We start from the raw sequence: 13118 nt of genomic DNA, 5'->3' as shown, positions 1-13118 counted from the left end.
TAAGAACATAATAAATAGGAGCAGGAGTAGTCCATTCGGCCCCTCAAGCTTCCCTGCCATGCAATAAGATCATGGCTGATCTGCCCCAGGCCTCAACTCCTCTTTCGTACCAGCTCCCCATAGCCCTCAATTCTCCGATATCTCAAAAACCTATCTACTTCCTCTTTAAAAACTTTCAGTGATCTAGCCTCCACAACTCTCTGGGTAGAGAATTCCAGACATTCACTACCTACTGAGAGAAGAAATTTTTTGCACCTCAGTTCGAGTTGAGTGTCCCCTTATCCTGTAAATATGTCCCCTAGTTTGAGATCCCTCCACTAGTGGAAACATCTTCTCAACATCTGCTCTGTCAAGCCCCCTCAGAATCTTGTACATTTCAATAAGATCGCCCCTCATTTTTCTAAACTCTAATGAATAAAGGCCTAACTTGTTTACCTGTACTTGATAAGTCAACCCTTTCATCCCAGGAATTAGACTAGTGAATCTCTTTTGAACTGCCTCCAATGACAGTATATCCTTTGTTAAATACGGGTACCAAAACTATACACAGTACTCCAGGTGCGACCTCACCAACACCCTGTACAGTTGTAACAAGACTTCCCTATTTTTAAACTCCAAGCCCTTAGCAATACAGGCCAAAATTCCATTTGCCTTCTTAATTACTTTCTGCACCTGCATGCTAACTTTTTGTGTTTCATGCACAAGAACACCCAGTTCTCTCTGTGCTGCACTTTTTTGGAGTCTCTCTCCATTTAAATAGTAAGTCTGCCTTTTGATTCTTCCTACCAAAGTGCATGACCTCACACTTTCCTACATTAAACTCCATCTGCCAAGTTTTTGCCCACTCACTCAAACTATCTATATCCCCTTGCAGATTTTTTATGCCGTCATCACAACATGTCCTCCCACCTATTTTTGTATTGTCAGCAAATTTGGATACATTACACTCTGCCCCTCCTCCAAGTCATTAATATAGATAGTAAATATTTGAGGCCCTAGGACTGATCCTTGTGGCACTCCACTAGTTACGTCTTTCCAAGCTGAAAAAGACCCATTAACCCTGACTCTTTGTCTTCTGTGTGTTAACCAATCCTCAATCCATGCTAACACATTACCCCCAATACCATGAGCTCCTATCTTGTGCAATAATCTTTTATGTGGCACCTTATCGAATGCCTTCCGGAAATCCAAATATACTACATCTACTGGTTCCCCTTGATCAACTCTACTTGTTATGTCCTCAAAGAGCTCTAACAAATTTGTCAAACATGATTACCCTTTCACAAAACCATGTTGGCTCTGTTTTATTGTGTTAAGCTTTTCTAAATGTCCTGCTATTTATTCCTTAATAATGGACTCTAGCATTTTCCCAACGACAGATGTTAGGCTGACTGGCCTATAGCTTCCTGCTTTTTGTCTGTCTCCCTCCTTGAACAGGGATGTCACATTAACAGTTTTCCAAACCGCTGGGACCCTCCCGAAATCCAGTGAGTTTTGGAATATTTCGACCAATGCCTCCGCTATCTCCTCAACCACTTCCTTTAAAACCCAGGTCTTGGCGACTTGTCTGCCTTTAGCCCCATTAGTTTGTCAAATACTTTGTCCCTTGTGATAGAGACTGTTACAAGATCTTTTCTCCCATTAGCTCCTTGCTTATCTGATATCTTTGGGATGTTTATTGTGTCCTCCACCATGAAGACCGATGCAAAATATTGGTTTAAGTTATCTGCCATTTCCCTGTTCCCCATTATCAATTCTCCAGTTGCATCCTCCAAGGGTCCCACACTCACTTTAGCCACTCTCTTTCTTTTCATATACCCATAGAAGCTCTTGCTATTTGTTTTTATATTTCTTGCCAATTTACTACAGCTGCAACACATCGCCTGCCAGCCATCTCTATTCTATTTAATTAATTAACTTGGACGTTAAATATTTTAAAAGTGAATTTCTTAACTGTACTCTTCAGCTGTAATAGTGTCTCCTAATTTAAACCACTTGGCCAACTGAAAGAGACATGGAAGAGATACCTCGGCTCTCCTTGCTGTTTTAAACTGAACTCCCAGTTCCCCTCACTGGTACAGGGTGTTTCTCTGCTTTTCACCCTTTGCTAATGTCCACTGAGGATTGTTAATCATTGCATATGCCATGATATTAATCTGGGGTAAGATAAGAAGGTAGGCCCCATGAACTACCTCAGCCAGTATGGGAAATGAACCCGTGCTTTTGGTGTTTTTCTGCACCACACTCTTAGCCATCTGAGGTAACTGGCCCCCTAAAATAGAGGGTACAATTCTCAAGGGGGTGCATGAACAGGGAAACCTGGGGATATATGTATATAAATCATTGAAGGAGGTAGGGCAGCTTTAGGAAGTCGTTGAAAAAGCAAAAGGGATCTTGATCTTTATAAATACAGGCATAGGGTACAAAAGAAAGGAGTTATAATGAACCTTTATAAAACATTATTTAAGCCTCAACAATGGTATTGTGTCCAATTCTGGGCAACACACTTTAGGAAGGATGTGAGGACTTTAGAGCGAGTGCAAAAAAAGATTTATGAGAATAGTTCCAGGGATGAGGGACTTCAGTTACATGGATAGACTTATGAAGCTGGGGTTGTTCTCAAAGAAGAGAAGGGTGAGAGGAGATTGCTAGAGGTTTGCAAAATCATGAAGGGACTAGAAAGAGGCAATAGAGAGAAATTATTACCATTGACTGTTTTAAGGTGATTGGCAAAAGAACCAATGGCAGTAACATGAAGAAAACATGTATTTACTCAGAGAGTAGTTAGGATCTGGAATGCACTGCCTGAGAGTGGGGTGGAGGCAGATTCAACTTTCAAAAGGGCAATGGATAAGCACCTGAAATAAAAATTGCAGGGCTATGGGGAAAGGGCAGGGAATTGTGGCTAGCTAAACAGCTCTTCCAGAGCATTGGCATGGACACAGCAGGCTGAACGGTCTCTTCCTGTGACCATTCTATGACCTGAAGACAGGATTCTATCATTGCTGGAAGTCTTCTCAGCTAAGAAACTATTCGTCATAGGAACTTAAACAGTGAATGCTTTAGCTATTTGACAGTGATGCATATCATCACAGCTGTGCTGGACACTGTTACTCAATAACCACAAATGCACAATTTCTAACTGTCTTTTGGAGATTATAGAATTTTAAAACACTTAAGGAGGCTGTTTGCCATAGTATCAACCAGCCAACAAAATCTGTAAATATTTCTTGCTCACATTTATCTACTTCCCTTTTAAATCAGGAATGAGAACACACTCTTTAAACCCTTCACTGAGCAACGGCCACTGAGATCAATCCCTTTGCTCCTACTCACACATTCATAAGACGGTATGTTTTATAGTATAGTATAATTCTTCGTCTATGTATTTACATATAATGCATGCAATTGTCTTACATAAACTTTAAAAATGAAATATATCCTTCATACAATTAACGAGTCATTCAGAAATGGGTCAATTATCTGAAAGGTAATAGTTTGCACACCAATAAGAGGCACGTTTATATTGGAGGACAACAGGATTTTAAAACATCAAAACTTTTTCTGGAAGGTTGCAGATTCTCAACAGCTTGAACACTGAGGACAAACGAGCCAAAGAGTTGGTGTTAACCAGTTAAAACCTAGTTTTAGAGCACAAACTGAGATTAAAATCTCCTTCCATGAGGAAATGAGATGGTCGTTTTCTGAAACCAAAGAAGAATAATAGCACAAAAGCAAATGCAGCCTTACCTAGCCATATTGAGTTGTGCAGTATTCCATTTTTAAGCCCCCAGGTCTCTATCTCGTACCATGGTAAAGTAAAGAGGAAGATGGACAGAAGCATAGCAGCAGTCATACTTCAAGGTTTAAGACTTTTCCAGTAAGTGGTATTGCTGTAACGGTTACAAGAAGATATAGCTTCCAGCAAACCACAGTGTGCTCCCAACATCTGGTTTCCAGACATTCCTTTTTTTCCTAACTATAATAACTGTGAGGTCATTGTGGTTGCTGAGGTTACAGTTGCTGCTATACAACAGTACACCAGTTGTAAAGTAGATGATTGTTACTTCAAATGGTTTCAAAGTAATACCGAATGCACTATTATTAGTAACAAGCTTTTTAATTAAAATTGATAGTGCAGATTACGTGATGGTTTTCTAAGTAACAATTCAGCATTATATTTCTCCCTCATTCTAGTTGTTTCTCGGGGGAGGCATGTAGACAGGGTTGGCAGCTGACCTGCCATTGCTGAACTGACACAATGCAATCACTGTGTAGGGGCATTAGAAGTACAAACACATCTACTGCAACTTGATGCTTCCCCCTCCCTAAAAGGTGCAATTGCAAAGAGTTTGTTCTTGGATTGTGCAAGGGTATGCTAATTGCAATCCCAGTATCCGGTAGAGGGGTCCTAATTTTGTCTGGAGGTTTGGCTGCATCAGTGCTATTTTTGGATATTATCCCAAATTATGCCATGAAAAGTGACTTTTTCTTTCAAAATTGAAATCACCTAAAAGAAGGGTAATTTCCAAGGATGTGTATCCCTGTGGCCATTTCTCCCAGTCATAGGACTTAAAGCTGGGCAAAGTTCTTTCTATTAAATAAAAGCAAAAAAACAATGGAATTACAATTCAGTTTTGTAAGCAGCTAAAAAGAAAAAATGATCAGCTAGCATTTCAGGTAGTGCCCCCCACCTCTGGTCTAAGTCCCACTACAGGACTTGATGATCACAGAAACGTGTGCTCATAACGTGGCCAAACGTGATTGATTATGAGCCTTGAGATCCTTCCATTGTGCCTTGGAGAGCTTCCTGATCAGCCAGACTGCAGGAGGCAATGGCAAATGCAGTACTTTGCCAAGAATAATCATGGACCAATCCAACGGAAGTCCGTGGTTGCCAACATTCTCTTAGGGCATGGTACCTGAAGGAAGAGCATTTCAGGTAGAGACTCTTTACCAAACTGTTGATATTTTCTTTATTTCTGACATTTTAAAAAACTTTTGTTTCAGATTTTCAGCACCTGTATTCTATTTAAATCAGCTTATTTCCAAACACACTCAAATCTATCTCAGCAATCACATCTCATGTTACACCTGAGTGTAAGAACTTTACACACACGTATGGGTTTCCAAAATGCACATTTAACATCATGTTTGCAGAGGGTCGACACTGAGAATATCTTTAGCCGTTTACTTCAGGAAGTTAGCTAATAGTTTTTTCTTGAAGAGGCCTCTATAGATTTCATAGTTTCTTGGCTCGCGTAGCTATGATTGATTACGGTCATGCGTTAAATTTCTTGAACTAGGTTTGTTTTACTCATGGTAAACCACTGGGAGATATTTTGTATAGTTATTTCAGAACAAAAAGACTATTGTCCAGACAAAAGCAAAATACTGCGGATGCTGGAAATCTGAAGTAAAGCAGAAAATGCTGGAAGCACTCAGCAGGCCAGGCAGCATATTTGGACGGGGAAGCCAAGTTAATGGGCTAAATTTATGGCCCTCCTCAGCGTATTGACAGTTTGGGGGGATGGTGCTCATAAAATACAGTGCCTAACCTTCCCACCGCCTACCCACTTATCCACAACTGGTCTCCCATTTTACAGTGGGCAGGGAAGGCGTCAGGGAGCCCGCCCACCCTTGAGCCCTTCGAGGCTCTTAAGTGGACAATTAATGGCCACTTAAATGCTTCATTCAGCCTCCACCACTATTTCATTCACAGCAGAGGGATACCAAATGGGTAACCTGGCAGCTTTTATGGCATGGGCTGGTGTCAGACAAGGTGGTGGGGGGGGGGGAGGTGGAGTGAGGGGAGTCACCTTTGTGTGCCCCCTGTGCCCATTGGTGGAAACCCCACCAATCCTGAGGTCAAACCCCCCCTTTAACCCTTCCCCCAGCCTCTCACATCCAGCCCCCGACCCCACCTCACTCCCCCCCTTTGCGTCTGCCACCCAGGCCCCATCGATACACCAGACTTACCTTAAAGTCTGGTTCCATAACCTCCTCTTGTTCGGGGACTGCCTGTTGTTCCAGCAGTGACCACTGCTCGAACCTGGCTCTGCTGGGAATACAGAGCCTCCAGCCAATCAGATTGGCTGGCAGCTCTCTGAGGTGTAAATTCCTCCCCAGATAAGGGACCGAAGCCTCTACCTTAGACAATTAGCACTGCTTCCACTGTAAAATGGCTGCAGGGCAGCTGGCTTTTTGGTGGGCGGGCTCTCTACCGATATCTTAGCTGGGGGTGCTCAGAAAATACAGCAACATGTAAAATCCAGGCCAATGTTATAGGTCAATCACCATTCATCAGGATCCAAATATGCTACAGTTGGACAACTCTTAAGCAAGTGCAGAGCTACTGGAAAGGACTCAGGAAAGAACTTAGGGAGGTATACAATAGGATGGAGGGCAGGAGTGATTAAATAACAAAAGGGATGATGGTGCAAGGCAAAAGAGGGTGATAATGGGACAAGTATAGAAATGAAAGATGGGTCTAGAGGAGATGTAAATGCAAATGACAGAATAGTCGAAGGGGCAGAAAATATGGAAAGCCCGATAAAACAGAGAGGGTTGTTATGGCTTGAGAATATGGCAAGGTAAAGCAGGTAGACCTCAGCTGTGCAGACCACCCTGCTGGTTGTATGCTGATAGGGGAGCCCCAACCCTGGCATCAACTCACAACTTCCACCAGCAAAGCTAAGCTCCATTACCAGCACCGAGACAAATTAGGACCGTTAGTTATGATTGACCGTTGTTGAACTCAGTGTTAAGGCCAGAGGCTGTAAAGCGCTTACTAGAAAGATGAAGTGATACTCCTCAAGCTTGTGATGAACTTCATTGGAACAGTGTAGGAGGCCAAGGATATATAAAATACAAATATTCAAGAGCAATTCATCTGCTGATTCACAGTAGTTAATGAATTGACAATTAAGAGTACACTATTTGAATTTACTGTTTTTTTCAGATTGCAATAAACCACAGTTTTATACCATAGGGAGGGCAGTTTTGGAGTGAGATAGAGAATTGAAGACTGAAGCGACCAAAGGCTCAGGGTCATACTTGAGGATTGAATGGAGGTGTTCAGCAAAGTGATCACCCAATCTGCATAGAGCCAGCGTAGAGGAGGTTACATCATGAGTACTGAATACAGTGTACTAAGTCAGAAGAAATACAATTAAATTAATTAAATCACTGTTTCATCTGGAAGGAGCGTTTGGGCCCCTGGATGGTAGGAGTGGAGGAGGTGAAAGTGCAGATGTTGCAACTTCTGTACTTGCACGGGAAGGTTCTACGGGACGGAAGGCAGGTTTTGGGCGTGATGGAAGAGTGGACAGGGCATCACTCAGTGAACAGAATGTTGAAAGGAGAGGAGAGGAGAGAGGAGGGCAAGATAAATGTTTGGTGTTTTTGTCTTAAGTTTTCTTCCAATTACAAATTCCTCTGGGATGTAATATTGAACTGAAATGATAGGAAATGTTCAACTGTCAAAACTTTCCAAATATTCGGATGATCAAATTGTTGTGGACAGGAGGGGTTTAATTTAGAACAGCCCTGATTTCTCCACTCACTACCCGTTCGTAAATAGAAAGGTGTTTTTGATTTTTGATTTCCCCTTATAAGTGGTGGCATGTTTTCCCCAAGCTTTCAGTTTTGGCGTGATCCAATCCCCTATTAATAAACCCACAGCAAACCCGAGGTAAGGTAAAATAAGAGGGGTGGTTTATTTTACACACACACAAAACATGGGAAGGGGTTTCACAATGTGCGCTCCTTTTTGCATTCATAAAAGAGGGATAAAGAAAAAAAAAGGGGTACAGGGCAAAGACCACAATAAAAATAAGAATTATGGTTTCACGTGGTTTCAAAAAATTCAATGGTGCATTCCTTCAGTGGTTAGTAGGCTAAAACTTTTGCAGAGTGATCCACTTTTCCAGAAGCAATGACTTCCATGGTGGAAGAAGACACGTAGAGATGAATTAGTCTTCTAGGCACCGATACGGAAGTTCAGATGTTCCAGTAATACACAGCATAGAAGAGGGCCAGGCAACTTAAAACCTGGGTAGAGATCTTTGCGGCTACCTCTTAGGTGGTAAATGGTAGACAGAGGCAGGCTACTATAGCCTGGAGCCCTGCTATCTCTTCTAAGATTAAACGGTAACTGAAAATGGAATCTGAAAACCGTATAATTTAAGCAATTCAAACAGCCCAAGTCTTGGTCATGTGACAGGGCAGTTTCGGGTTGAGCTATTTGGCTAACCCTTGTTAACACCCATTGTGTTTTGAGTAGGTAACTGTAGAACCATTAGCACAATGTTGGAGATGAGAAGTCACAAATAGCTCTGCCTTTGTCCATACCTGGCTGGTGCAGGTGTCTCATCCACCATCCTTTGTGTTGACTTGGCTGGAATGTTTATACAATGCAAGGTGTGTCACATTCCGGGGGTTTGAGGTGTTAGCCTTCGTCCACTTTTAAACTGGTCAGAAATCTGCAGAACCACCGTCATGTGACCAGTGGTGGCCATTGAATCAGTCCAGCCATTTTTCCATTAAAAAAAACAGAATTTAAACAACATGGAAGAAAAACAAATTTCTTTAAGATTGTTTTTTCCTTCATGCCTTCTCAGTGGGACTAAATCCGATATATTTTTTGACAACATTATAAGGAATAAAGTTAAATCGCATAAAACAGGCAAAACTTATTCTGAGGGGAGAAGCAAATATGCAATTATAGTAATGTCACAGTCAGCAGTAGAGGTGATTTTAATTTGATGCTATTGAAAAGACAGCTGTAATACACAATTTGCATTATTTGGCTATGTACAGGCAAACCTTACAAAACTGTCAATCAACCAGACCTTTAAAATAACAATAACAGAAACTATAAGCACTTGACACATCTTTATCTTGTGTAAATAAAGATTGAGCCATTGACAAAATAGATCTAAGAAAACAGAGCCATCAGTCAAACAACATATTCCCTTGTGTGCACCTGTTTCAACAAACTAATGGAAGCCGGGTTCTCAGCCAAGTATGCATAATTTGGCTACAGTGAACATGCACAATGACCTACAGTCAACCAGACTGTGAATAATGTCAGTCAAGGTGACCACAACCCATTATTTTTATACCTTCAACTTCTTCCAGGCAGTTGTAGAGGGCATCTGTGATACCAATTTGCTCTCCCAGATATGTCAATCAGGTGACTGGCATTATCAAAGAAAATTTGACACTGCATCACATAAAGAGATATTAGGACAGTTGACCAAAAGCTCAGTCAAAGATGTAGATTTTAAGAAGCCTGCTAGAGAGGGATGTGGAGGGGCTTAGGGAAGGAATTTAAAAGCTGGAGATCTAGGCAACTGAAGGCACACTGCCAATGGTGGATCAATTAAAATCAGGGATGTGCATGAGGCCAGAGTTGCAGGTTTGCAGATACTTTGGAGGGTTGTAGGGCTAGTGTTCATCTTGGTGACTAAGTCAGCTTACCTTAATCCCTCAACAACGAACTGCCACAAGAATCAGTACTGGCACCGATACATTTCAATGTCTGCATGGACAACATGCCACCAACAAAGTTGTGCAAATTTGCATATATGGATGATCTTGCCCTGGCAACACAAGCAGCCATTTGAAGACATCGAGTTCACTTTGAACTGGGTCAGGAACTGGCTCAGGAACCACACTCTGGCATGGCCGTCTCTGCCGCGTTTGCTGCAGAGGAAGAAAATGGGCTGAGAAAGTACAGGATTCACTGGCCTCTGTTTTCTCTGGTCTCTTTCCTCAGCCAGCCCAATTTTTTTGTTTCTGCTTGCCTCTTCTAACGCCCTTCCATAGAACCATAGCAAAGTTAAGGCGCAGAAAGAGGCAATTCAGCCCAGCATGCCTGTGCCCGCCAGAAAAAGATGAAAAAGGAACTAGCCGCTCACTTTAATCCCACTTTCTAGCACCTGGTCTGTAGCCTTGCAGGTTACAGCACTTTAGATGCAGATCCAGGTACCTTTTAAATGTGCTGAGTGTTTCAGCCTCAACCACTGATTTAGGCAGTGAATTCCAGATGCCCACCACCCTCTGCATGAAAACGTATTTCCTTATTTCCCCTCTAATCCTTATACCAATCATTTTAAATCTATGCCCCCTGGTAATTAACCCCTCAGCTAGGGGAAACAAGTCTTTCCTTTCTATCGTATCTAGGCCCCTCATAATTTTGTACACCTCAATTAGTTCACCCCTCAACCTAGTCTAACAATCCTAGCCTATCCAATCTTTCCTCATAGCTGCAATTTTCAAGCCCTGGCAGCATTCTTGTAAAACTTCTCCAGAGAGACCATGTCCTTCCTATAATGTGGTGACGAGAACTCTACATAAAATTCAGCTATTCCAAACAGTCACCCTTCAGAGGTCATTTCCAGTGGGGTTCTGCGGGGCTCAGTACCAAGCTCCTCGCTTTTTACGATATTTGTCAATGACTTATATTTGAATATAGAGGGCATGATTAAGAAGTTTGTAGGCCATATAGAAATTGGATATGCGGGTGATAATGAAGAAAGCGTTATACTGCAGGAAAATATCAGGGTGAAACCGTGGCACATGGAGTTCAATCAGGAGAATTGTAAGGTAATGCTGGGTCAAAATCCTGGAACTCCCTTCCTAACAGCACTGTGGGTGTACCTACACCACAGGGACTGCAGAGGTTCAAGGAAGCATCTCACCACCACCCTCTCAAGGACAATTAGGGATGGGCATTAAATGTTGGCCTAGCCAGTGACGCCCACATCCCATAAATGAATAAAATAAAATAAAAATTTGAGAAGGCTAACAAGGCAAGGGAATACACAATAAATGCTAGGATGCTGAGAAAGGTAGAGGAACAAAGGGGCTTGGAGTGTATGCCCACAGACCCCTGAAGGTGGCTGGACAGGTGGTCAAGGAGGCATGCAAGATATTTGCCTTTATTAGTTGAGGCATTGTATATAAGAGCTGGGAAATGTAAAGGAATTTTTTTTTCCTAATATTGCTGTGGGATACTTTGAGCAGGCTTGTGGGGGCTGTGTTGTGTGTGTACATGTCTGTGGCTAATTTAATCAAACTAAAGATGGTCAGACTGCAAGGTTTGAATCATCAAAGGGGTTAAGTGTAAAAACAGGCATTTTGAAATGGGGATGGGTAAGCTAAGATTAGGTCTCAGTAGGTACAGTGTGAATGGAATTTGCATTTGTAGATACATTGAGAGGTTTTTTTTGATTTTCAAAGGGGCATGATAAGACGTTTTACAATTGGCAAGATAAATAAGATGAAGTTATGTCCTCCTTCTTCCTTAACCGAGGTTTTCCACCCACGGTCGTTGACAGGGCCCTCAACCGTGTCCGGCCCATCTCCCGCGCATCCGCCCTCACGCCTTCCCCTCCCTCCCAGAAACATGATAGGGTCCCCCTTGTCCTCACTTATCACCCCATCAGCCTCCGCATTCAAAGGATCATCCTCCGCCATTTCCGCCAACTTCAGCATGATGCCACCACGAAACACATTTCCCTTCACCCCCCCCGGCGGCATTCCATAGGGATCGTTCCCTCCGGGACACCCTGGTCCATTCCTCCATCACCCCCTACTCCTCAACCCCCACCTATGGCACCTCCCCATGCCCACGCAGAAGATGCAACACCTGCCCCTTCACTTCCTCTCTCCTCACCGTCCAAGGGCTCAAACACTCCTTTCAAGTGAAGCAGCATTTCACTTGCATTTCCCCTAACTTAGTCTACTGCATTCGTTGCTCCCAATGCGGTCTCCTCTACACTGGAGAGACTAAACGCAAACTGGGCGACCGCTTTGCAGAACACCTGCGGTCTGTCCACAAGAAAGACCCAAACCTCCCTGTCGCTTGCCATTTTAACACTCCATCCTGTTCTCTTGCCCACATGTCTGTCTTTGGCTTGCTGCATTGTTCCAGTGAAGCCCAACGCAAACTGGAGGAACAGCACCTCATCTTCCAACTAGGCACTTTACAGCCTTCCGGGCTGAATATCGAATTCAACAACTTTAGATCTTAAACTCCCTCCCCCCATCCCCACCCCGTTTCTTCCCCCTCCCTTTTGTTTTTTTCAATAATTTATATAGATTTTTCTTTTCCCACCTATTTCCATTATTTTTAAATCTACAACTGTAATACCTTGTCAGCCTTTCCACCCCACCCCCACTAGAGCTGTACCTTGAGTGTCCTGCCATCCATTCTTAATTAGCACATTCTCTTAGATAATATCACCACCTTCAACACCCCTTTGTTCCTTTTGTCTGTGACATCTTTTGATTATCTGCTCCTATCACTGCTTGTTTGTCCCTACAACCACCCCCCTCCCCCTCAACTTCTCTCTCCCCCCTCCACCTTAAACCAGCTTATATTTCACCCCTCTCCTAACTATACTCAGTTCTGCTGAAGGGTCATGAGGACTCGAAATGTCAACTCTTTTCTTCTCCACCGATGCTGCCAGACCTGCTGAGTTTTTCCAGGTAATTCTGTTTTTGTTTTGAAGTTATTAAGTTTATTTTTCCTGAAGTGCTGGCCATAAGGACAACATGCAAGATTTTTATGTTGTGGGAAAAAGTAACTTCCATAGCAAGGGAGAGACAATGGGATTTACAGATCAAAAGGGAGAAAATATATTTAAAGAAAGATGGAAATCTGTATGGTGAGTGGCCCTGTGAGATCTTGAAAGGTGGACTGTGTGAAACAGACCTCTGAAATAGCAGCCTCTAGCCACTCCAGAGAAGTGCTGGTTTGGTTCAGAGTGCAAGGTTTTGTTAAAAGCCTTGGAGTTCCATTGTCCAGTGACAGGGAGAGAGAAGCTGTGGAATACCTCCCTTATAGCAACAGTGGGTGTTTATAGTAATATTGCTGGATGTTTTATAGATTAAGAATCTATTTGGACTATTGTCTGATAGGGGTGAATAGTTGGGTGCCCAGTTAAGTAGAAATCTTTTAGGAACAGTTATAAGACTTAGTCTAACTGTGTAACTGTAATCTTGTGTGTTTAGCTTTTTCTTTTCTTTTGTTAATAAATGTTTTAATTTAATCTTTAAAATCTCAAAGGTGGCAGTGGAGGGTTTAAAGTCAGGGAGCGGTACATAAA

At 42.6% G+C, this 13118-nt stretch overlaps 1 protein-coding gene across 1 annotated transcript in view; it reads right to left on the bottom strand.

The window, feature by feature from the left end:
- Positions 1–4005, bottom strand: part of tnfaip6 (tumor necrosis factor, alpha-induced protein 6) — a 43194-nt gene extending 39189 nt beyond the window's left edge. Inside the window, exon 1 of the mRNA XM_078552557.1 lies at positions 3751–4005. Within this exon, the coding sequence (XP_078408683.1) occupies positions 3751–3856 (106 nt within the window). The 5' untranslated portion in view covers positions 3857–4005. The remainder of the gene's footprint in view (positions 1–3750) is intronic.
- Between the last annotated feature and the right edge of the window lie 9113 nt (positions 4006–13118).

The sequence above is a fragment of the Cetorhinus maximus genome, chromosome 11, assembly GCF_964194155.1.
Source record: "Cetorhinus maximus chromosome 11, sCetMax3.hap1.1, whole genome shotgun sequence".
In the NCBI taxonomy this organism is placed as follows: Eukaryota; Metazoa; Chordata; class Chondrichthyes; order Lamniformes; family Cetorhinidae; genus Cetorhinus; species Cetorhinus maximus.
The sequence above is the reverse complement of the archived record's forward strand: the minus strand, read 5'-3'. Positions and strand labels throughout refer to the sequence as shown.